This window comes from Betta splendens, chromosome 5 (genome assembly GCF_900634795.4).
Source record: "Betta splendens chromosome 5, fBetSpl5.4, whole genome shotgun sequence".
Lineage (NCBI taxonomy): Eukaryota > Metazoa > Chordata > Actinopteri > Anabantiformes > Osphronemidae > Betta > Betta splendens.
Window position 1 is genome coordinate 12,783,820 of NC_040885.2, and position 26,091 is coordinate 12,809,910.

General features: G+C 49.5%; 1 protein-coding gene across 4 annotated transcripts in view; it reads right to left on the reverse strand.

Moving 5' to 3' along the window:
- The window catches only part of cacna2d2a (calcium channel, voltage-dependent, alpha 2/delta subunit 2a), a 95,225-nt gene that overhangs the window by 16,148 nt on the left and 52,986 nt on the right, over positions 1–26,091 (reverse strand). For 3 of the 4 annotated variants that reach the window (XM_055509036.1, XM_029149702.3, XM_029149703.3), the window contains 9 exons: positions 24,568–24,612; positions 21,060–21,198; positions 11,523–11,654; positions 11,251–11,308; positions 4,642–4,692; positions 4,298–4,397; positions 3,026–3,187; positions 1,892–2,002; positions 1,114–1,192 (listed from right to left, as the gene is read on the reverse strand). In XM_055509036.1, coding sequence (XP_055365011.1) covers positions 1,114–1,192; positions 1,892–2,002; positions 3,026–3,187; positions 4,298–4,397; positions 4,642–4,692; positions 11,251–11,308; positions 11,523–11,654; positions 21,060–21,198; positions 24,568–24,612 — 877 coding nt within the window. The remainder of the gene's footprint in view (positions 1–1,113; positions 1,193–1,891; positions 2,003–3,025; positions 3,188–4,297; positions 4,398–4,641; positions 4,693–11,250; positions 11,309–11,522; positions 11,655–21,059; positions 21,199–24,567; positions 24,613–26,091) is intronic. The other variant, XM_029149704.3, reaches the window with a different exon arrangement.

Consider the following 26,091-nt stretch of genomic DNA (forward strand, 5'->3'; position numbering starts at 1 on the left):
CAATAATCTGGCTTGTGATGCTCATCTGCATATTGATTTATTTACCTCTACTGCAGCAGGTCATTTTGAATTTATGGGATGTTGTCTTTTGAGTTTTGGGTTAAAAACTCAGAAAATGCAACATTTATCCTCTATTCACCTGTTTTTTTTTTTAATGATAAACCTTCTTCCTAATTTGCATTTTGCATGGAGCATTCCTCTCACTGTCAGAGTCAGTCACAGACCTAGGATGGGATTGCAGCTCTGGTGAGACAACAGCTACGGGAGCATCTCCTCGTGACCCAGTGGCGCGTGTGCACGTCAGACGCGTGCACGGCGCTGGTGAAGGGTCAGGGCCCGTGGACGTGTCGGGCAGCTCTGCCGAGGTGAGATAAGTGGTGCAATAAGAGCCGGAGATACGGGAGGACGGCGCCCATTGTCCTAAGCTGCCACGGACTTTAGTACCATGGTAATCACCAGTCGTGAACAGAGAGAGTATGTTGGCACAAAGGCGTAATCCTGGACTTTCCCAGCCTGACAGGGAGATGGAATAGTAATCATTCAGCTCACAGACTCCTGCTAATTAATAACGACTTCTGAAGCACTTGGCTCCACTGGCAATAAGCTAATCAACAGCAGCAGTTGCTGGGGCGCCGCGCCGACGTCTGAAGGCCCCATAAAGGAGCCGCTTCAGATAAACTGTAACACTGAGGAACAATATTAAATCAAGGCACAAAAGAGAGGAAGGGAAGTGGAGCACGGCGTCGGAAGGCGAGCGAGGACGAGCTGGAGGGAACGGCGTGGGGATGAGACGGGCGCGGGCGAGGAACGGGTGGAGCAGCCGGTTCACGCGTTTTATTATATACGAGCCAAAGTGAAGATGAACCTTCAGACGACATTTTCAGCAGCACTGTTCACTTGTTATAAATGTATCTAAGTCTCCAATTTCAAGCAGAAATGTTGCTTCCTAATAGCATATGATCATTAAAGCTGACACAGGATCAGTTGCATCCAAAAATCACCAAAACTACTTTCGGCTAACTAAGAAACTGAAAAGCAGCTCCAATTAATATCTAATAATCAATATGATAGAAAACATGTGGTCATATTCACCTGCAGTGTAAACACACTCACCTTTATTGGCGCATGCGATCCACTGCAGTGGGGTGACGTCATAATTATGCTGGCCGACAGAGAACGTGAACACGCGAACCTGGACGGAGCAGAGACACGAATTACAGCCGCAGCAACCACCACCCACACACACACACACACACACACACACACACACACACACACACTGCCCAGGACCCCAGGACCCTCCCATCCAACCCACTAACAACTAACATCACAGGCGGCAGCGACAGAGTCGTCAAAGAGCAGATTAGTCCTGTCTGACAGAAGCCGTCAGGACGGAACCACAGAGCTGCGCATGTCAAAAAATGCAGGAGTGGGGCCGTGAAATGGGGGAAAGGAGAGGTGGCAGCGATGGCAAGATGGGAAGAAAGACACACACTGAGCATCTACTGACTGTAATTTCATAGGCACTGATGATAAAGTGGCTAATTAGTCAGAAGGTCAGAGCTGTTAACACCAGCAGCAAAACAACAGAGGAGACAGAAGTAGAGCGAAAGAAACATATTGAGAGTTGTGTGTGTGTGTGTGTGTGTGTGTGTGTGTGTGTGTGTTCTTGGAGAGGACACTGTGTGCACAGATTGAAGTGCTTGGCGTGTCTGGCAGCCTTTACTAATACGACCGTCTGAGCTACGATGGGACCGCGTCAGCAGGAACCAGCGGGAGGCGAGGGAGGGCCGGCTGCAGGACGGCCCTGCGTTCTGGACCGGCCCGGCGTTCTGGACCGGCCCGGTGCTCTGGACCGGCCCGGTGCTCTGGGCTCAGGTAGCACACTCACCGTTTTGTTGGGCCAGTTGTACTTCTCAAAGATTTCCTGTGCACGATCCTCGCCGCCGTCTGTAAACATCATTATCATCTTATTGCAGTTGGCCCTCGGGGCGCTGCTCTCCTGTAGCAGGAAGGGAGAAAGGGAGGGGGGAGCGGAGCGAGGCAACAGGAGGGAGAGACGGAGAGACCAGGAGTTAGTTCAAGTCACTGCCGGACCCTTTCAGACCACGTCCCACCAGAAACGTTACGCTGTTGTCACTGCGTTCGCTGTGGTCAGCGGCAGTCAGATTTGGGATTCGGCCAAACATTAAAATCGAAACTCTCAAAAAGCGCTGCATTTGGCCAAACAACATATATTTTCCCCCGTGTTTATACGTGTGTAGCGGCGACACACTATGTAATTATTTGTGCGCTGCAGCAATAATTATTTAGGGTTTAGCGCCCCTAATGACAAATTATCCACTGCTCCTTATGTTTACAAATGCGTCCGGGCACATTTTCATTGTGTTGCGATGCTGTTCCTGCCTGGTTCCGTTTGCAGCGGGTTTTTAGCATTCGCCGCTGATGCCTCCCACCTCCCATCTGCACAGCAGCTGCCACCGATACGCAGGTCAGCTGCGTGTCAATCTGACGAGACCCTTAATAAAGACAAATAATGATGCTACAATTAGGTATTTTTTATTGTGCCTCTGCCACCGTTGGTGAATGGGAGTCTGGCACCGGCGGCGATTAGACGGGCTGATTTATTTCTCATTCCGCCGGCAGACAGAGGGGGTGTTGGACGGGGGGGTGGGAGGGGGCCAGCCGGCACTTGGCTTCCTGCCTCCGAGCCCACCAGAGGAATATAAAGTGTCCGCGGCTGATCTCCCCTAGGCTGCGCTCATCAATCATCCCATCAGAGCCCATTAGGGTGGCAGCCTCCTAAAACGCGCGGCGGCACGCGGCGCCGAGGCGGCACCTGTGCAGAGAACGGCAGCGCACGTGGACGCCTGCTGCCGACGGGACCCGCACTCTGGAGAGGTCCCACGCAAACACGAAACCCTGACTGCCCCCGTGGATTCAGCGTGCTATTACATCACATCATGTCTGCGTGAATAACAACACGCTGGACACACAACCCTGCTCGCAGCACTTTGACTCTTACGTTGAGGAGCTGTTCGAAGGCAAACGTGAAGCCAGACTTGTAATCGGTGGTTCCTTTGGCCTGCATGTGCATGACGGCCTCCTTGAAGATCTTCTTGTTCCGAACGTTGGCCTGGACCAAGGTTCTGAAGCACGGAACCACAGCGTCGGCCTTCTCATTGAACTAGGAGGAGAAGCACAGAAGCACATGATGACGGGCTCCGGCACTGGACTTCATAGAAAAAAACAAAAAACAGCACGGGCAAGTTAGCGTCCAACTGTCGTACAATGATTGTGTGTTTCTGTGTTTAGCTGCTGGCAGCAGGATGCAGACATGGGTGTGTGCAGATGTAAGCTGCCCCGCTACTCTCCGGCTGGCAGTGAACGCCAGTAATTACAAGCTTCTCCACAAAGAACAGGTGCACTAGAAATGCCAGAGCAAAACACTGCACGGAAACCCAGCCAAGGTAATATCATCTGTCTCATCCCATCCACCCAATTAGTCTAAATGTGTGTGTGTGTGTGTGTAATATTAGCAGTGATGTCTTTAATATCTGGTTTTACATGATTTACATGTTTGTTGTTAAAAGTCATTTCCATGAAATGTGAATGATATAAGACAGGACTTGGGGAAAAGCTGTTGTCTTATATTTAAATTGGGTGGAAAAGAAATCAGAGACCAAAACATCCAAAGCTACACGTGGAATAATGATTCCAGCGTTGTGTCTCTAGACTGGTTGCTTCTACCACAGTATCTGTGATGAATTAGAAAAACATCCAGCAATAACAGCGTATTATTGTAATTAATTGAAGCGACATCACAGAAGAATAGATGCACTGACACCAGAGCCAGAATGTGCGATTGTTTTCCGTTTGTGTCATTAAGGGCTTTTTTGGTAAACCCTCGCTGTCTTTACAGGGGTGAGAATCAGATGCGTTCCCTCCCAGATTATCATGCTCATTTCTTGCTCTTAGAGCTGGGATTTAGAGGCGTACAGTGGCTAACAGCAATGGATTATGAAGGATTACTGGAGGAAGTTCCCAAACAGAGCCGCCACACCGAGTGTGTGTGTGTGTGTGTGTGTGTGTGCGTGTGTGTGTTAAACATTAAGTCCTAATAGGCAGGTTAGCAATCAGCGGAGAGCGAAAGCGACGGTGTGACACAATCCCACGTTCCCGACGCATCGTAACGAGGAAGTGTTGCTTTTCCTTTGAGCTGCGAGCGAACGCCTGCGCGCTGACGCTCGGCTCCACTCGCACAGTAAAACAAGCGGCTCTGCAGGCGTGCGCTCACCCTGGCCACGTTGACGTAGTCGTCGTCCGACAGCGTGTCCAGCATCTCCACCACGGACGTCTTCATCAGCTTCAGCGTGAGGCCGCTGACGCTGCCGCTCCTGCGTGAGAAACGCACAACACAGGAGCAAAGTTGTGTGAGGAGGTGAGCGAATCCAAGCTTCTCCCAACTTCTCATCCTCTCCGGACGAAGCAATTAGAAAGAAAAGCAGTGGTTCCGCTCCGACTCCGGGCTGCGCTCGCGCCAACAGGTGGCACTAGCGCCCTTTGAAGGGGACGCGTCCCGCTGCAGCCGCGGGGGGAGGAGGGGGGAGGAGGGGGGGGGGGGGGGGGTGAGATACTCACACATCCACGATGATGACCATGTCCTTTGGAGACGATGCGCCTTGGATGTACCTGCACAAAGACACAAGGCGCTGGCTTTAATTCGCTTCCCGTAATCTTTGCGAGCGGCGCCGCGAGGAGGAAGCCGCCGCCACAATGGGCTGAGCCCCGCTAACGTGGCGCGGCCGCGGCTGAGCCCGTTCAACCGGCAGAACACAGGCAAGGCTTATGAGCTTAGAGTTCGCAAGTTCCCCGACTGCACGTGCTGCGGCGCTGGCAGCGGCTCGCGCCCGACTGCAGCGCAGATACTCCTCTAAACATAATTACAATTCACCGCCGAAATAATTAGCGCATAAGCCGACGTAATTGGTAGTTTATAGAGAACAGTAAGTGCATAATAAGACATTTACAGCCACGGTCGGTGCTGGCTGGAACAACCTAGTGAGCCCCCACGATCCTGGTGCTGCTCCAGAAACAAACATGCATGAAAAAACGTTACCGGACATAATCTGAGGTAGATAAATGATGGTATTGTAGGAAGTAAACAACGTTTGTGTGCAGTCTAATGTTCTTTATATGAAATGAGTCCAAAGCAGCGAGGAGCCTGAGCGGAGCTGACCCGTGCTGTGGGGAGCTTGTGCTGAGCTCAGGCCTGTCAGTAAAATAACAGCGCCGATGTCCTGCTCCTCTGGTGACTCATCAGTCGGGTCTTAAAGCCATTATGAACTCAGGCGGTGTCTTTGTTGGAAGGGGGGGGGGGGGCACAAGCTGCTTAGGACTATTACACTTCTGCTGCAGAGAAAGTCCCAGAATAGGAGCGTTCCGGGCGTGTGACAGCGGAGGAGCAGCGCGGGCCCGCGAGGCAGAACCGGCACCGAACCAGCAGGGCCCGACCCGCCTGTCCACGGTTGATAGAAGATGAGGAACTCTTACTCACGCTTGAGCCCGGATGAGAAAAGAGACTGACGGACGTTATGAGGTTTCCTGCGGCGCACTGGGCGAAGGGGGGGCTGAGCAGTTAGCAGCCGTCTTAGGCAGACGCAAGTAATCATCGGGGGTCTCTTTCTGCTGATTATCAGCCGTTCCGCTGAGTGTGGAGAGAAGCCAGCGGCCCGCGGGCAGCTGGGGTTCGTGTTCTCATGCTCGGCCGAACTGATACGGAGGCAGAGCGGCGAGGCCCCGGCGGGCGCCGCTCCAGCCTGCAGCGCGACCCCTGACCCCTGGTGAGGCGGCATCCCTCAGCGCCCCGCCCGCCTGCCACGCTGGTGCTTTTCAGAGCCAACCTGGGCCCGAACCCCCTCCCCAGGCCCCGGAGGAGCCGGGACCTGGCACCAGCACTGCCGCGCAAGAGGTCGATTAACTGAGCATGCCCAGTGTGAACATGCAATGCCTCGACAGAGAGAGGCACACGCGGAGCGAGAGAGAGAGAGACGATGGGGTGGAGGGGGGGGGGATCCAATTATTTTCAATAATAAAGAATGCCACATCAAAGGTAGAACTTCTGCAGCTCTCCACAACTGTGTGGCGTATGAAATCAGGTCTGGAACCATGAGGCACATTGGCATGCATGACTTTTATCAATTTAATTACTGAAATCTTAATTTGAGGGAGGCAGAAGAGCCGAGGCTCTACGCGGCGCCTGCCCGCTTTCTTTCCAGAGGATGGGGCCTCGTGAAAGCGATCATCGATGCAAGACGGAAACTCGGTCAGAATGTGGCCCACGTCTCCGCTCCCTCAGGCTCGTGGACGGAGACGCCCTGTCTGGAGATTGAAGGAGGGTCATTTGGTGATAGCCGGCGCCTGCAGACCCACTGCAGGATTTCATTAACTCCTCCGGTCAGTCCATTTCTCACAGAGCAGAATGCTCTTTTAATGGGACTTCAAGTCATTTTTAAGGGGCTAAATGTTAATTATTAGCCAATGCAAACTTCTATTACTCAGTCATTACGGGTCATCGTCGGCAGCCTCCGTGTAAAACCTCACAATGGCGGACGACACGAGCCTCGGCCTTAAAATCCGCGGGGAAAATATCACCTTCAAGCAGATCGCTCGCCTCCGACTCGGAAGGAGACGACGCAGATCAGCAGTAATGGGGTTTAGGAGGAGCGTGCGCAGCGGAGAGCCAGGATAGCGTCACTCCACACTGCGGAGTCGCGGCGGCTGATCTTCCCTTCAGATTGTCCCGTTGTATCAGCACAGCGCTCCTCCCCGCCTTTCCCCGCTGCCTCGAGTACAATTGAATTTGAGCAGAGAACATCAGGATCAGATGGAGTCAAGGGCTTTCAGTCTGCGGGCTGATACGCAGTTCAACGCGTCTGTCAGATAAGAACGGGCGGCGGAGGCTGGTGTCGGCGCGCGACTCGGCCCATTTTGACTCCGGATCCAGATGTGTTGTTTCTGCATGGGTTCCAGGCAGTAATTACCTCTCGGCTTCTGCCCACCGATGCCATTCTTTCCCTGTCATTACCCAGTCTCCGGCGTGCCAAGGCCAGGTGACGAGCAGATGGGCCGGGCTGGTGCCGAGCGGAGCCCCGCCGGGTCCCGCGGCCGGCGTCCGACCGCCGGAGCTGAGTCTAACTAGCTGCGCCGCTCCGCTGTCATCAGACGTCAGTCAAATGTGTTTCTCACGTCTGTTCTCATTTTTTAGCCTGTTCCAGCGACGCGGTAGAGCCGTAACGTACTGGTGGTGAAGTCAGAGTCAGAGCCACGAAGATCCAGCACCAGTGGAAATGATGTGGGAAATAATGAGTAGTCACAGCCCTCGGGCAAAGTGTGGAGTTTTACAAAAATATGCATCACAGACGGTGGAGATAGTTGCTTTGTTGTAGCTTCATCATCGGCATCGTCATACAACCGGCCAATCAGGAAAAGGACGTGTTGATGCGCTGACAAACACGCGTGTGACAGTACGCACAATCAGAGCTGATTCATGGGCAGCCGACGCGTGCGCTTTGCACTGGAGTGGAACCAGGTATTGCTTTAAATGAGGCGATTAAAGCCCCCCCCCCCTCCATAAATCTAAAAGAAATGCATATACAAGCAGTGAACACAATGACATGTTCTGCGCTGCAGTGATTGTGTTTCACCGCTTTCGCAGCAGTCTCATTGGGATTCATGAAATAGTTTTATCATGGCGCAGCGCTGTGAAATCAATACATTAAATGTGCTGGGGGGCTCACGCGCTCAGGGATTGTGCGTTTGAGTAGGAGGAATCTATTTCATGTGTTTCCTGTAGATGCAACACGTGGCGCGGGGGCAGGGGGTGAGTGGTCCAGGCTCAGGGTGCAGCATCCTGCCTGGTGCATCCCATAATGAGCGGAGCGGGCGCTCGTCAGGTGGAGGAGACGGCCGTATGCGGTGCGTGTCTGCGGATTTGTGTTGTGCTGATGGGCTTATTATTTTATGGACTGCTGATCTCTTGGTGCTCCTGTGGATGTGGCAGCCGAATAAAGATTGAATTAAGATAAAAATATAGGAGGACGGTGCCCAGAGAGCCCGAGGAGAAAGAGATGTTGTCTGGGGTTTATTTATTCCACCTCCATTTCTTTCGCTCATTGCAAAGAAGAATTTACAAAATCATACACTCAAATTTTACAAGTGCAGAATATTCCTCTTATCATAATATCATATTTCAATACGTCATGGTTTATATATACATACATTAGTATATGTCAGAGATATAAATATTCAGATTGGGATGCTAATCTGTGTCACCTTCAGTCTCACCAATGACACACTGGCCTTTCTCCCTGAAGTGTATTAAAGAAAATGAAAGCTTGTGGCGCTAGCTATGGGGAATAGCTTTTTGGAGCCTCAGCTTCAAGCATTGACCAGCAGTCATAATATTTACAAAGAGGTTAGATTGACTTTTTGAAGAAATCAATACGTGATATAGGCTACATGCTGTTGTGAACCTGGGAGGTAATGGGATCTTTGCAACGCTTGGCTAACAGGACTCCACACCTGTCTCTGGTTATTTCTCTCTCGGCCGCTGCACTCTTCTCCCTCACTTCACCCTCTGCTTCGCTTCTCGCAATAACGCGAGCAGACATTATAATGGACAAATGTTAATAATTGATGTCAGAGCAAGTGGAGACAATTAAGTGAACGGACTGGACCATTAATTTTCCCGGGGCCGTTGGCGAGGGAGCAGATGGGAAGACGGCCCATCTGTAGAGGGAGACGGCTCCGGCCAGGTAGCCCACCCTCATCCACCCCCACCCCCCGGTCCCGGTCCAGGTCCAGGTCTAGCAGGCTGCCTGTTCTAGGCTCCTTGGTGACACATCCCAGAGACAGTTAATTACTGAGGTGTGTTCTATAATTGCATCTATGTATTGCAGTTGCTATACTGTGGCGCTATATGTGGCCTATCAGGTCATGTGACCTGAAGCATGAGTTGATGGGCGCGTGGGAGGATGAGTGCCAATCTGTGCTTCTGTTTTAGCTTGTTGCTTCAAATCCTTCAGGGAAACAAAGTTAAAATACAGTTTTAAACATTGCTGATTCATTTGCTACTGTCATGTCATGACTCTTGTCTTGAGGTTATAATTGGAAGAACATTTGTTTAATTCTCATTTTAGAACATTAAAAAAAACTCAAATCTGTTTGTTCACTGTGGGGTTTGGCCAAAGTCTCCAGGAATCGCCACTGTGGGAGACGCGCGGTCACACAAGTCTGACCTGACACATCACGCCACTCAAAGCGACCGGGCACGCGTTGCTAAGCAACAGGCCACAGGAATGTCAAAGGCGCCGACATGAGCTAAAGCCCGATGGAGATGACAGTGACAAACATGGAGGAGCGCGGGGGGTGACGGGGCGCTCCTCCGCCCGAACCTGTGCCTCCTCCTCCTCCTCATCTTCCTTCCTGTCTGCAGGTAGAGTCCAGTCAACACACGCGTGTGAGCGTTGAACACAGCCGACAGACGGGGCAGGACTCCTGTTTCGTTCCCCGTCGACGGGCGCCTGGTGTTTTACAGTGGTTCTCATGTTTATGCTGGTGCTCGCTGTGACAGTGCAACAGTGGGGACGCTCAATTTAAATTAAGGAACGCCTCATTGGGCTGATGATTGTAGACACATAGAGGCGTTGGGCAAACCCTTTATTTCCCTTTAAAAGGTACAATGTGTGATTAAACACGAGCGTTTGCACGGTATTAATGAGTTTAAAACACTGCTGCTCTGACACTTCATCTGCACGCTGCCTTTCATTGGTATTTATGATATTCAGAGGATTCGGAGGACTCTGCTCTTCCTGCGCTAGCAGCTGTTACCGAGTCACTGACTGAACTCCACACAAACTAACATATGTTACATAACTGCAATTTCACTCAGCTTCATCAGAAGAGGAGAAGCAAATTACTGATCCTATAAATGACACCGCTACGACGAAAGCTGTTTTATTTAGCGTTGTCTGGCTTTTATGCATCTTGGATTCTTCTTTTTAACAGTGTTTAGTGTAATTGATCAGAATGTGAGCGCCATCATTTAAAATTTATTTAATTGCTTCTAAAATTAACGCAAAACAAGTGGTTTTATATTTAAAAATTTCCAACTCAAACTTTTCATCCCGTCTCATTTTTTTGTATTTTGGATCAAAAGCTCCTATCGAACTCTGGCAGATGTAAATAATCCCCTTCGCTTGTCTTTTGTTGGTTGGCTCCGAGCTCATTGACTTCATCTGACAACTTGGCCTGACCTCAAACAGCCACTCATCCTGACCAGCACCGCGACAGAGACGGGAAAACGGGGTCAGGTCTAATCAACATTGCTGTCATGATTATGTCCAGCTCGCTCCGACCTGTAACCAGGCAACAGGCAGAGCTGCCACAAAGCTGACGTGACAGTGGCAGGTGGATGCGGACGGGACGGGCAGGAAGCTGGGGTGAACGTGTGAAGGTGCTGCTTGGATCGACGCAGCCCAGTTCTGTCCGGCCCGTCACGGCTCCGTACAGGCATCAGCTGCTGCACGGGAACCGCAGGCAAAGGTGGGCCCTTTAAAGACAACATTAGCCCTATCTTGTTTTGTCCTTGTACCACGAGACAATGCATTCCACATTATCGCATACTGAGATAAATACGGGCCGGGGAAACGTTTTGATCTCAGTCTAATGAAAAATGTCCTTTATTTAGCTGCAGGCTGGAGGGAACACGGGCTCTGCAGGAGCAGGGTGCACACCAGGAATTCTAAGCAAAGCTGAATTCAATTCATTAGAACATGTGACCAAAATCTGGAAACTTTGCCATTTTGATGCAAAGAACAGGGCAAAATCCAGTGCCACAGTGCAGCGAGACGAGTTCCCGCGTTCACCGCGAGACGCAAATTAGCGGTGTTTACAGCGCGCCGGCTCGGTTTGTCACCACCCTCAGACAGCTTGACGGCGCTGCAGCTGACAGCGGCAGGTGTCGCGCTGACGGCTGAAATTTGGGCAATTTTGGGCTGCCGGAGGTTCTGCTCTGAGCCGGCGCCGAGCGGAGCGCGTTCCGAGCCCGTCGGCACTTTCAGCCCAGTAAATCATCTGAAGAAACTCACCGCATCCGTGTTTACATTGTCCATTCTATCATTTGTAACCACACAGAAAGCGATGACATCCACTGTTCTTCACACTGACGTCCACAGAGACGACTCTTACCACGGCCTCCTGCGGACGTCGTACAGGTCAATCTTGTTCGGCGCCCTCCACGGAGTGGCTGCAGAGAGCAGAGAAGCCACTTACAGGCTGCAGAGTGCACAGGCGTTTCAGCTCAGGCTGGATCAAAGCAATCATAATTTCTTGTCTGTTACCAGCACAGTCATCTGATAAGAGATGGCCAATGTTCTGCAGCCAACAGGCCCCGAGGTCAAATTTAGACCTTATCTGGCCTTAAGGCGATTTAGGACTGGCTCGTCTGAGGCCTGCAGTACCTGGGTAGTATCGGGTCACGCCGGTGGCGCTGCCGAACACCTGCCAGCGCAGAGAGCTGTCCTCCCGACGGTTTTCAATGAAGACCCTTTCCAGAGCCTGGGTCCAGTTCAGCTCGTTCAGGATGACTGGGGCTGTGGGAAAACACACAAACAAAAAAGCCTGTGAAACAGAAAGTTAGATTTAAGTAGACTTTCACCTAGATTCTAATGTCCCCATGGACTCAAAAGTTTTTTCTGATTACTGCTGGAAGAGGACACTGTTTATCCCAAAGTCTGGTAAACAACGTCCTATTGCAATAAGCAAAACACAGAATACGCTTCGGGTCATATGAAGTGCGAAAAGGAGAGAAATGCAAATAAGCTGCTGATTATGTGTCATAGTCCCCCAAAGTATTTACAAAAAAAGCAATAAATACTTGAAATACCGGGGTGGAAATAGTTTTTATAATCCAATTTTCACCCACAGTCTTATATCAGTGATTTATGTGCACCTGTTGTATTAATATTCAAAAATGAACAGATCAATTCTTTTGTAAGGGACCATAATAATTACAGCACAAGCAGACAGCATGCAAAGGGTGGCGTCTCCGTGCTCAGCAACCTTGTCTGAGCAGCAGCAGCGGCCCGAGGGCGTGAGGATGGACGGACGGATGCAGGCGCTCAGCCAGCGGTGGCCGTCTGAGCAGGGCACCGGGTCAACCTGCAGCCCAGGCTCAGACGACCCCGCGGGAGGTCACGTGTCACCCGCAGCATGCAGAGGGCGGGAGCCGCTCGGAGTTTCTGATAGATCAATACAACAATCCACAAAATGCCGCGGTTAGAGGACAGTGGGAGCGGAGGGGGAGAGGGGCGACAGGAAACCGGACGAGGACCGGTGATGAGATGCTAAAATGCATCGTGGTGGGTTACAATTCACAAAATCACAAAATCCACATCACACATCTAAAATGGAAGCAGTGGAAGGAAATATTCATCATCCGGCCGACAAGCAGTGCAGCACACGGAGCAGCGTCAGCACCGTCGTGCAAATCGTTTGCTTTCAGCCTCAATCTTCCATAACTCATATTTACACTGACCTATTTATTCCACTTTTCCAGAACAGGCAGTTTTTTTTTCTACCTCTACAACACAAGGCACAAATACACACAACAAAAATCTTTTCAGTCTGTGTTTAATAATTAAGTTCAAGGAGCGGGGGAGTGCAATCACAGGTTTAATAGCCACCTGATTAAAGAGGAAACAAGACAAGGGGCTGAGCTGAGGAGAACTTCACTCGCTTCTTTGATTTAATTAATCAGCCAGACGATGCCAGATAAGCTTCTGAACCGCAGTCCAGCCGTACTTAACCCTTCATTCAATTTCACACAAATAAACCATTTTCATCCAGTTTTTCTGAACGGCTGCTCAAGGTTTGACGGGTTTAAATCACTATAGACTTAATAAACGCACCCACCACCTTCCTCCATCCACTGCTGTTTATCCTTTACATCAAGCTGAAAGCTCCTTAACAATCACATTGTCTACAAACAAAAAAAAAGTGTTTGTGTTCCAAGACTTCGGCAAACTCTCACAAAAACTGTGGCTCCAAACAAAAGGTAAGTTTTAGTACAGTTTAGCATGCTGTAAAACAAACACGCACACACACACACACACACACACACACACACACACACACACACACACACACACACACACACACACACACACACACACACACACACACACACACACTAAGTAGTGTCTGGAGGATAGGAATATATGAAAGCCAAATTGCTGCCATCACCAAGGGGAGCTCCTCAACATGTTTTTCTCAGAATTCATAGACATAAACACAAAAGAAGAAAAGAGGAGGATAGAAGCAGCCCTACAGATGGGAATAAACATAAAAACCCAGAGAGAGGAGGAGGACGATTGATGGAAAGCAACACAGAAATTAACACGAATGAGTGGCTGCTTTCACAGCTCCAGAAAGGCAATTTCTCACCCATGAGGGAAGGAGAGCACAAAACAAACTTCAATTCACTGCTAAATTGAAAATGGCAGAATCAAAGGCACGGCTGAGGTCAAAGAATTGATTATCTGGAGTGTTTTTATATTGTGTAACAAATGTCACAGCACCTTTGTTCTGCGTGCGGAAGGTGAACAACAAGCTGGTGGAGAATGCGAGCAGTTAACGATGCTTTAGACCTGAGGTTGTGATTAACGGCCATTTTTACCTAATTAGAATAATACAATAAAATAAATGTGACATTTCTGCTCAAACAGCTCTATGTTACACAGAGAGAAACCGAATGACTACAACCTGAAGTATGATTGAGTATGACTGACCCAAATGAGTCAGGCCCAGCATTTGGACCACTGATGCTGCTGCCATGACTCTGACACCAGCAGCTATACTTTACTGAGATTATCACCAAACCAAACGCTGCATTTTAATTTAATCTGGTCTGTGGTCAAAGAGTCATCTGATTAATGTGTAGACAGTATTATCCTTTAAGCATTAAATAACCCAGCAGGCCGCTCTGAAGTCCTGGGTGCTCTTATCTGGAGAGGCACCGGCTCTGTAATGATATCTGGCCCACAAAGGCCAAGGGCAAAGTGGCGCCGCGCGACCTCGGCGCCGGACGAGCAGCGTCTCAGCGCCGCCGCGCAACATGGAGGCGTTCGCCAACCTCCAGCGACGCGAGATGGACGATCAGGCGATCGCTGGCCGCCTCCACACACCTGGGAGTGCAACGCATGAGCATGTGCTGCACGAGGAGCGATGAGCCCATGCTGATAAAACACGTCATTAATATTAATATCTGTGATTTTAGTTCTTTTCCGAAGTTGGTTCTAAACCAGCAGTTTAAATGGTCAAACAGCCTTCAATGAGTACGAGAATGAAGTTCTCAAACATCCGTTTTTTAATGCACGTGTATCATACTGGTTATAACTTATTCACAGGCACCTACAGACTCTAAAACACCACAAGCAGCAGCTCCAGTGAAGAGCAAGTGCTTTTAAATTAACTTTGAAAGTCGCCAATTAACGCAGCCGAGCCTGACAATCTAATCTGTGTAAAGCACTGTGCAGCATAAAATGTTTGTTTTGATGTAAGGACTGGCATCAAACCACTGTGGGAACTTTGGAGGAACTCTTTGTGAGGGTGGAGCCAAATAAATGATTAAATAAAGTGACGATAATCAGTTGTTGCTGAACAACCATTGTGTAAAAGCAGTATCACACACGCCGGCGCTAAAGATCAGTCCAGCTGGGATATCGGTGGCATCACACGCCGACTGATACCGGCTACGCACGCACTCCCTCACGGGACGTCGCACAACGTATCTGCTTTTGCAAAGTGGCTGCATAGAAATGTAATTTCTTAGGGCAGGTTGATTTATTCACGCCCAGCGGGGGGTCAACCTGGGCCTTTCAATCAGGGCTTAGAAAACAGACACGTGTGTTTCTGCAAAGCAGCTCTACCTCTGCCATTAGACACACACACACACACACACACACACACACACACACACACACACACACACACACACACACACACACACACACACACACACACACACACACACACACACACACGCACATCACTGCAGGTGATCTCTGCAGAAAAACGGGCACATCAGAGATAAGAGAACACAGCGAACTAATTCTCTTTGATTTATTCAGCCGGGACGTGTCGTGACTTCTCCGGACAGTTAAGAAAAAGACAAATTTCCCCTGGGGGGGAAATATGCTCACACAGGCAGACGGGGCCTCAGAGCCCAGCGCGGGGCTCATCTTTCACGTGGAACGTGCCTCTCTCTGATATCTTTAAAAGGTAATTCATCAGCGCGCCGCTCCCCTGACATTTAGAGCACCCTTGGCTTTGCCCCTTTATGGAGCAAGACTGCACACCAGGAAGAGAAACAATTATGAGCCGGATTTATGGAGCATCTCCGTGTGAGATCGTTCCTCAACCCTCCCATCACCTCCATCCTATAACTTCACCCCCCCCAGACGCTCATGCACGCATTATTCACAGCGAGACGCTGGCGATAGGCGTTATCCAAACTGATACGCGCTTTGCGCCCTGTTTAAAATCACCGTTGCACGAACGCACTGTACGAACAAACGGGCCTCTCATAAGAAATGATGCTATTAGAGCTGCAGCTGTGAACTTCAAAGCGGTTTTCAGGCGCTGAGCAGGTAGCGGCGACCGGTCCAGCTCTGCGCCCTGAGAGGTGGAAACGATCCATGCTGAGGGGGAGGTCAGAAACTGCAGCAACTCAGCTTCCACAGTGTGAGCGGGTCTGTGGTTACACTATAACAAACAGCTACTGGTCAAAGGGCCAGTTACAGTCACCAAACGTTCCCTTCTACCCTCTTTGCAATAACCGACGCAGACTGTTTATCTGTTTTTTACAGGCATTTTGCTTCCAGGCAGAAACAGCAGAGGTGAATATCACGTTTGTTTGTGGTGCTCACAGCCCTGAAAAGTGTTTTCAAAGTGTTCAGCAGAGCCCGGACTTCCCACAATGGTGTGAAGCCTTCACTGTAAAATAACCAAACAGTGAGCGAGACGCCGTCTTTCCCTTCAACAAACAATGTAAAACAAGCATCCTGATAAACCGATATCCTCGCGCCGCGGAGCAGCGCCCGCCCGCGCGTGCACGTGCCTCATTCATCGTCTCTGCATTGTCAAAGCGATTCCTTCAGCGGTTCCCGTCTCATGTTTCCTCTGTCTCGCCTGCTTTGCTCTTCCTTCGGGGGCTGCGCCGAGACCTGGCTGAGTGTTAAAAAAGCCCGAACCTTAAACCTTTCATCCCGCAGACAAAGCGGCAGAAACATGAACTGGCAGCGGCTCACACATCCACAGACTAAAACAAAGTGTGAGCCTTCGCACGGGGGGGGTGTTTTGTTGCCTCGTCTGAGAAAAATAACACCCGGAATATACTGCAGAAGCTCATCTGCATTCTCTGCACTTCACCTTACAGAGTTCTCCAAAGTAAAAGAGCTGCATTTACAAATTAGAATTAAAATTCATTGGAGGGATCCAGAGGAGCAGTACAGTCTGAGAGCGTGTATTCCTCACTGGAAACGAGGTAATCTCACAGGGTAATGGATGAGGTGGGGCTGAAGAGAAACTTCTCTGAGGAGGGATGATTATTCAATATAGAGAATGAGACAGAGGGGCGAGATCTCAGCACACCTCCAGAGCGAGCCTCCAAATCATTTTTCTAATTAAAGGAGGGCAATAAATAACAAACACAGAAATGTAATTTGTGAGCCTGCTGGTGAGTGAAGTAGAGTTTGCTGTGCTGACTGTTCTAATTAGTGTGTGGGTACATGATAGTGCCCCTTCAGTGGGCACACACTATAGGGGCTGGATGGGTGAGGGGCAGGGAGGGGGGAGGGGGTGGGGGGAGTCTGTAAAGTGACAGAAAATACAGCCGGCAGTGTTTATACTATCTTTCTTCTCCTTTGGTTTAACTTTAAATCCCATTTCCCTTATCCCCCTCTCTCCATCGCTTTCTGTATTTTCGCCCCACTTCCACTCTTTTCTTCTTTTTTCTTTCTTTCCTTCTTTTTTCCCCTTTTATAAATCACTTTTGCTTTCCTTCCACACATTTAAATCTGGTTTGATGTTGAGAGGGGCTGAGTTGATCTCCAATGTGGCGTGAGTCGCTTGACAGGGAAGCTTCCAACCCCTGGAAAGGACCCGGGGCACGAGAAACCCACACGGGTCCGCGTGCACGTGCATGTGCACTCGCCTTCACGTGCACGCCCCCCACGTGCACGGGCGTCCTCGGCGATGGCGTTTCACATTCATCTGAGGCAAATCTCCACAGATTCACAGCTCATGGCGTTAAGATGACAAATGTGCCATGTAATTAAATAAATCTATGGGAATAGCACATAATCATGTCTTAAACGGAGCCACAGCATAAAACGCGACTAAGTAACAACAAAGCTCGAGGCTCATTATTCCTTTTCTCTTGGGAACAGACCTGAGTTTGTGTCTAAAGTCGCCTTCGACGACTTCAGCTTAAACAGGACGAGCGACATCAGCGGTGGCGTCACTCCAATCGAATCAAACCGATGCAAATCTTTGTCTTCCATTCAAACCCCACGTGACCCTGCTCTGATTCTCTATCTGCTTCATCGCTTACACTCAATATTCCAGTGCACATTACACACGGCGCGTGCAATGCGGACGGCTGATTTTTGATAGGACCTCCCCAGAGGTCCGGCTGCAGACTGGGGGCGAGCACACGCTGCGGATCCAACTTTTCTGGTGCTCGGCGATTTAAGTATCACAAACAATCAAGTGTTTAAGTTAATTTTCCCACCGCGATATTGCGCGCATGAGTATATATATTACTCATATACTGTAAGTCTCCAAAGCAAAATGTTTAGCTTGAATCCCTTGGTTATTATGTTACACCTGCCCACGGACCAGTCAGCCCATACTGCAGCAGCTGGGAGAAGTAAAAGTCATGGACTCAAACGGCTGAATCAGACAAATAACGGTATGTTTTGGAAAGCATTTACAATAAGTGACATCAATGTGGAGACTGTGAAAGGCACAGTGATGATTTATGTGAGTACGGAGGGGTGGCTGCTTTCATTATGCCAGTGGAAAACATTTAAGCTCTGCTCTTTCATCTGCACACACACACACACACACACACACACACACACACACACACACACACACACACACACACACAGTTAGTCCGTCCGTGCCATTCATTCCTGATAACCAAGCCTCTCACTGTGCTCGACTACAATAGCGAACTGCCAACGTGACGTCGGCCGCTGGAAAAGGCGCCGCATGCAGCAGATTTAAAAAGGACTTCCCACATTCACTAGAGGTTTGATTTAGTCCCCGCTGGGATCAGAGGCTGCCTGTTCTCATGAAAACACTAATGTAGTCACGTGTACAATATAAACACATAATTACAGCATCTTAAAAAGGCCTGATTTTTCGAGCCACTGTAATTTGAACATGTCAGGTTGTGATATTAGTCAGAAAATGTCACCGACAGGTGGCGCTGAACAATTGTTCAAACTTTAAACTCACAAATTACAATGAGGTTATTCTTCTATTTTCTCTCAAATTAAGGTTCAACCAACGTAACAAACCACAGATTTTAGCTCTGTTTTTAGAACGTTTCCAAACTTCCCTGGAAATGGTTTCCATCTATGTAAACCTGCGACTGACCCATGTTTAGTATTCTCTGACCACAGCCTAAAATTCAACCAATTTACAGCGCGATGGCGCTAATCTAGCAGGGAGCGCCGCGTTTCTCCCCATTCTCAGTCATTATTTTCACAGAGGAGTCGTTCACCAAATCCCGGCCCCTTCTCCACGATTCCCTCAACGTCCACCGCGAGGATAAAAGCTGCTCCGCCACCAACGACACCACCCGCATCGGTTTATTCCTCCGCGGCCGCGTTGCCGTGTCCACTCTGTAATAAGCAATGATAATTAGAAGAAAAGTGTATGAATGTTTGACCTAAGCTAATTAGAAAGTTTGCAGATTTGGCAGCAGGAATCAGCGGTGGGATAATGAATCATAAAATGGTTCATTACGGCGTTAAGGGAACACTCTCAATCTCAATAAACGGACATGGGGCCTGGCAGACAAATCAAACCAGGACGCGTACACCGCCTCATTTAGCCGCTGAAAGGATCACAATAAAAAAAAGAAGTGCTTTTTGCACTAAATGGTTTTTATTATTAAAGTGTCTCTTCTTCTTTGCTCTCCTCTCACCCCTTTCGTTCTATCATTCCCTCCATCTCTCTCTCTCTCCATCTCCATTTTGATGTAACTGGCAATTCACGCTGCCATTTTCTTGCAAAACACTCAATTTATTCACCGCATTAGCCGCGTGTGCGACTCAGAGCGCGCCGCTGCAGCTGCATAAAGCGCGCATGCCAATAAACCGCACTCGAGGGTTTCGCAGGGGCCGCGGCGCCGCTCTGCCTCCGGTTCTCGGTGCTCTGCGGTTCCGCAGGCCTCCCCCCGGGGCGCCGGCGCCGAGTCTGCCCACTCGCGCCGCTTCTCCCCCGCTAATCCCAAAACCCACAGACATACAGTGGATCCGGACCTCTCCAGACCCAGAGGACAACAGGCCGCCCACGTCCTTGGGTTCCTTAGACATCCTCTCAGAGGCGCCCTGCCGACTCCCGCCGGTAGAACCGGATCAGCGCATTACGCTGGAAATAACAATCCATCATGTCTCTGCAGCAGATGCAGCTCCCATGACACGCGCTCGGTGTGAATGTCTGCAGAGGAAGTTGGTTAAAGCGTCGCTCCTGAATCACAATGGACTGCGGCAGGCTAGTGGCGGCTAATGCTAATGCTGTCGGCGCAGACGACGAGTGGGACACTAAACTTTCTGCATCTAGATTAAAAGCTGCCACAAATACTTGGTGCTACTTTTTTCACTTCTGTGGAGTTTTACTTAAAGCAATAAGCAGATTCTCCCCTTTTTATCATTTAAATTGCGCTTCCCATTCAACATCTCCAGAATGACTTTAGTAATTTCTCCTTTTGCCTGAGGTGCGACGCGTCTTTCGGTGCATTTCGGCACCAACACACATTTCATCGTTGTTTATTCATCACCAGCGACTAAAACACAGCACGCGTGTTCATAATGGAGCTGGCACAAAATCTGCAGTTGGCAATCTCAGCACAGCAGACCCCGCAATGGGAGCTAACTAAACAACATCAATAGTAAACACTAAAAAAAAGCTAATTCCATGCACTGTACCACTTTAGTCCTCTAGTCTCCACCAGGCTCAATCAAGAGGCCTTTATTCTGTGACTCAGCTTCAGACAGGGGAGTCAGAGCTGGCACAAAATGGCTCTGGGAGAAATGTGCAGGCCTGATTGCTCTTTTGTGAGTTAGCCGTGGCCTCTGACACTTCCTCCCGAACCAAGAGTGTCTAATTCTGACGAGATTTGTCTGGAGACACAGCTGGAAGGCATTGTTACAGACAGGTGCCATATAGCGCCTGTCCAACACAGAAAGGCGAAGGGCTGGACAATAACAGAAAAAAAGTCCACTGTGAAAATGGCTGCTTGTCTGCTCATGCTCTGGTGTTTTTTTTTCATCTTTAAAGAGGCTGGCAGAGGGCATCCAAAAGGTTAGATGCAGATAACAGAGGGAACATGCCAAGCAAAATCACTCCTGGATGGTGAATGTGTTCCCTTTTGTCCGTTTGGCAGCTGCACACTAAGGATGGTGTTATGTCTGCGGGCGAGTGCAATGCCAGGCATGAAGGCAGGGTTCACGATATGAGGGGGGGGGGGGGGGGGGGGGGGGGGGGAGAGAGAGAGAGAGAGAGGGAGAGAGAGAGAGAGAGAGAGAGAGAGAAATATAGAGCTGGTTCAAAGAAGCATCTGTCATTTAAATTCATGTTAGTGTGCTGAAGTGCTGGGTGATGTAAAAGTAGGAAGTGACCCGGTGAATGTATGGAGAGGAAGGACTGCTCTATAAACCAAGCAGCTAGGATCAAGTAACCAGGAACTGTCAGGTACTTACAGCCTTTGTATATGTCTGTAGGAATCTGGACGGCGCTGGAGGAATAGTTGACCTTGTTCTTAAAATTGGGATCGTCCACAAACTCCAGCTCCAGAGAGGATGAGGTCTCCAGAGGGTTCTCCTCCTCTCCATCCTCGCCCTGCACACACACGCGCACGCACACACACACACACACACACACACAAATCTGCGTGAACCTACAAATAGAAATAAGTGAACAGAAGAAACGGGGGAAACATGCAAATATAGTCGCCGCATTCTGTCACCTCCCATATTGTGGCTTTTCAGCGCCCATCTGTGACTCTGTGCTGTACATTGTCTCTGCTTGTGACTCACTCATGAAGCCACAAAGCGTCAGAAGAGCGCAGAAATAGCGGACGCTGTGCCTTTTGTCTGACTTCAGATGTAGCTGCCTCCGTCAGAGGACGGCAGCAGGTATCGGAGCGGACACCAAACAGAGCGGCTCATTAATACCCGAGATGACTATCACAGGCACGGGTCGCCATGCAAATTAACCCCGGCAATAACTAGCAACCAGCAGCATTTAATCACAGCTTCGCTTCCCACGCGTTCGCACGGTGGCGCGTTTTCCAGTCTGTCGCGGGCAACTGTGGTTCACGGACAAACAAAAAGACGGTGTTAAAATGCCCTGTTTCTAATATGCTCTGACTTTTGCAGCGTTTCACGCCTGACACACATCTCGCAATAGTAAAGTGTCAGATCCCAAAGAAAGGCGGAAGATAAAGAAGCTAAACTGACATTTAAGCTTTTTATCTAGATGCCTTATCAATAGAGAACAATCTGTGTCTGCTCCCACAGGAGGAAGTGACTGTGGGATGAGGAAAAAAGTGGCAGTGAGACCTTCTTGTCTGGCTGAGTTGATTAGCTGACTCTAGATCTGATTTCACTCTGTTTACTCTGCAAGACGGATTCCTAGAAAGCGGCCCATATGCAAAGGTCACATTTACAGATCAGCACTCAAAGACGTAAAAGGTTGAGCGAACGCGCTGTGGCTGAATCAGGCAGCTGTGACGCACCGACGTGCAGCCGTGGCCCTCGGCGCTCTGGCAGTCATGTGTCATCGTTCTTCCTTCATTGGCCTTTAATTTATGCATGTTTGTCAAAGAAAGCTCAGATCTCTGATTATTTCTCACGCCTTCTGACCGTTTAAAGGAAAAACATGGCTTGGTAATAAATCTTCTGAGTGCAGCAAATGTGTGACTTTATTAGGCAGATTTCCTTTTAATAAAGCAGCATGGGTTAATTGGATCTGACAAGATATAAACTGTTTGTTTTTTGGAGAAATTAAATCAAAACCCCATGTCCACGGCAGAAATTGATTGATGGGCCAATTCTAATTGACTATTAAAATGCAATTACAAGCTGTTGGTGGGACGAGCCGCAGGAAACTGGCAATGAAGTCCCACTGAAAGTCAACAAACAATTCAGAGTTAGAAACCGGCTCCCATTCCTACAACAGCACAGAACCGAAGGAACCGGACCGGAAAGACAAAATGTCAGCATAAATGCTGGACGAAGGCATTTAATGACGCTTGGGGTGAATCTGGAAATACTCACAGGTAAGTTAAAGATTATTTAAAATAGTTTTAGTCTGGGACCTTGTTTTTCAGGGTTTCATAATAAAATACTGTAACTGTAACTGCAAAAGCTAAAAACAATGTAAAGCAATGAAGAAAATTGGAAAATGTGAAAAACTAAAAAAATATGGTGTCATTTTGCCATTGGTGGTTTTGAGATTCCACAGGTTGAGTATCCATTAACAGCCAACCTGATTAGGGACCGTAAGGGATGTTGGCTTTTCAAAAACACTGACTGTGAGGTTGAGCTGTTTGTTTATCGCTCCGTCTGGCGCTAATTCTGTCAATGTCGAGCAGGGAGGGTTTTTTTCTTATTCAGAAGAGCCCAATCATAATTAACAAAGGCAGCGTCTAATTAGGAGCTGAATAAGTCCACGCAGCAAAGACTGATTGGTTCATTTTCTTCAACCATCCACCACCTGTTTTGCTCGATTCATTACCCAATTTGTTAATTTTATCTCCCAGTTCTCGAGGTTTAATTAAAGGCTGAAGGCCAGAGATGACATTTTAAAGATTCTGCGTTCAGCCAACGAGGGCTGACCTGAAAGCTGTCACGAGCCTCTGTGTGTGTTTATTGAAAAGAACGTGAATTATAGAAGAGCAGCTTTTTAACAAAGGACAACTTTAGAAAGAAAAAGCAAAGTAATTACTATAATTTAGCCTAAACACAGCAAGAACCTGACATTAGATTAATCAGAGTAATAATTATTTATATACTGCACAGTTATTCTTAAGGTAAATTACTACCTATGGACTTGGTTCTACCCGACATAGAACAGAACAAATAACACTTGCATTTTGAAAATGCTTCCTCTGCTGAAGTGCACACTGTACACCATGTACTTTAAAAGGCTTTAAAATCTGCCAGTGTAATTACGTAACACAAAGAGCCAAATGGAAAGCGCTAATGCCAGTATTTGAGCACTAATCTACAACCTAAAGTGAACCGCTGGCACGAACATCAGACGTGCACGTTATGGCTTTTAAATGATCACATTGCAGTTTCATTTCAACGGTGCAGTGACAAGAAGGGAGATTAACAGGGTGGAGAGGACGGGACAGGGAACAGAGCAGACAAGACCTGAATTGGAGAACCTGGCGCTCACTTACCTTCAGTCAAAAAATCCCTTAAAAACAAGGAAGTTCGCACTTTGGCCGTCGAACCTACGTTTGTGGAGGCGACGTGGAGGTTCTGACGGCAGAGCGGCGCTGAGCTGCCGCGGGGGTGAGGCGTGACCCCCGCCTCACCCTTGCCGCTGTCTGTGGGCGGCCGTGGGTTCGCTGGAGCGGGGGTCAGGGGCGTGCCACCGGCTCGGCCCAAGTGCGGCGCGCTAATGATGACCGATGTTCTCCAATTAGATGTGCTGACAGGCCCTAAAGTGCTGTGTCATTAATCACGCGGGTCGGGTTCGAAAAGGGAAAAATCACGCCGTGATTTATGGCGCGTCTGCCTCCCTTCCTCATCCTCACCCCATCTTTTTGATCGAGGGGGGGGGTGGTTCTTGCATTCGTTCCGGGTCTTGACTCAATCAGCAGGTGGCGGCTGCGAGCGTGGGCTTCATACTCTTCAGTATGAATGACGCGAGTGACGTGACCGGTGCATCGTGGGAGATTTCCCGCGCGAAAGACCTACGAGGGAGGAGTCTGGGGGGAGACGGCTGCAGTCGCCCGCTGCCCCTGCTCTGTCACAGCATCTCACCGTGAAGCAGTGTCACCTCACTAACATACACAGACAGCCCAGGGGCCTGTGACCGGAGGGGGGGGGGGGGGGGGGGGGGGGGGGGGGGGGGGTCAGCGACATCAAGGAGTCCAGGAGGAGGGGAGGACGGGGGAGGGTGGGGGTTGCAGGGAGGCGGGTTTTACAGCAGGCAGACGGACGGGGAGCGGGAAGCAGGCCGTGCTGTACTCACATAGTCTGAATCCGCTTTGGAATCGTAGTATGAAATGGCATTCTCCTGTGCGGGGAAAGAAGAGTGAGAAGACAGAGGATGAGAGGAGATATAGCAGCGTGGTCTATATCAGCCCCGACGCCTGGCGGTGGCGAGCGGCGCGGAGTCGCGCTTATATTCCGTCACACTGTTCAGCATGAGAATATAATCAGCATCACAGAACACAGGAGGAGTAGTGTGATGTGGGGATGGAGGTCATGATAAGTGTCCAAACCTGTGTGTGTGCAACACGGCAGGTTGTGACGTCCCGACATGGTTCGCATTGAGGAGAGGTGGATCAGAGTGGGAGAGAGAAGAATCAACTCGAAGCTTTAGTCTCCGTCATGTTTTATCTCCACACAAACACACACACACAGACAGTCTATGCAGAAGTCCTCTCTCTGTCAGCCTCCATCTTCCTCAGCATGACGGCCTCTCCACATACCATGACTGGAGCCTTGGCCGGCCTCCAGGGCTCATCAGAGTCAGTCATCAGCTCGGCTCAGTCGCCAACAACTCACCAGAGGAGCACTGTGTGATCAAGACTCGCGCTGACACCGAACGTGGGGCGGAGCGGCCGGGGTGCGGCCTGCGTCTCCAGGAAATGAGAGAGGCCAACGTGGAGGAGGAGAACAGTCGCTCGGCCTCGACTTCCCAGGGAAGAGACCGGGAAGAGGGGGAGGAGGGGGTCGGGATGGAGGCTGGAGTCGGGGCGATATGAAGGGATGAAGTGGGAGGAAGGAGATGGATGGAGGTGGAGGTGGTGGTGGTGGTGGTGGGTACAGTGGGCAAAGAGCTGCCAGGGCTAAAAATAGCCTGCGTCTGCAGAGGGACTGTGTTGTTGTGTCTGCCAGCGGGATTGATCAGGAGCCCAGTCCTTCAGAAACTGCTCCCTCACTTCTGTGGAGTTCACTGTCGCTGCCGCAGCGTTACGGGTCCTTATTCACCGCAGCTTCCTGTAAAACGGACGCGTTACAGAGGGATTCGCTCCAGCAGCTTCGCTCGAGCACAAAACAACCAAAACATACGGCACATTAATGGAAGCAGTCCAATGCACAGTTAGCCTGTATGTTACACGCGTTAATGCTCTTCATTAATAATAATAAAAATATAGCTAGGATTTCTATTTATAGCCACATTCACACAGCAGTTTTTAAACAGCACTTATAACTGCAACAGTAACTAGAGGGGACCTTGATTAGAATGATGTGATTTGTAGCAGCTTTAATATTTGCTGGGATGAAAATTGCAACTCGTGACACCACCTGCAGTATCACTGATCAATATTAATGGAATCTCTGCAGCGCTTCACCTCAGCTGACACGCAGCGTCTGCTTATCTGTGCAGTTGGACGCCTTTGCAATAAACCCAATAAAACATTTTGATTTGGTTAGTGAAGAAACTCACACGCACACACACACACACACACACACACACACACACACACACACACACACACACACACACACACACACACACACACACACACACAGGCGCTGATCGGAC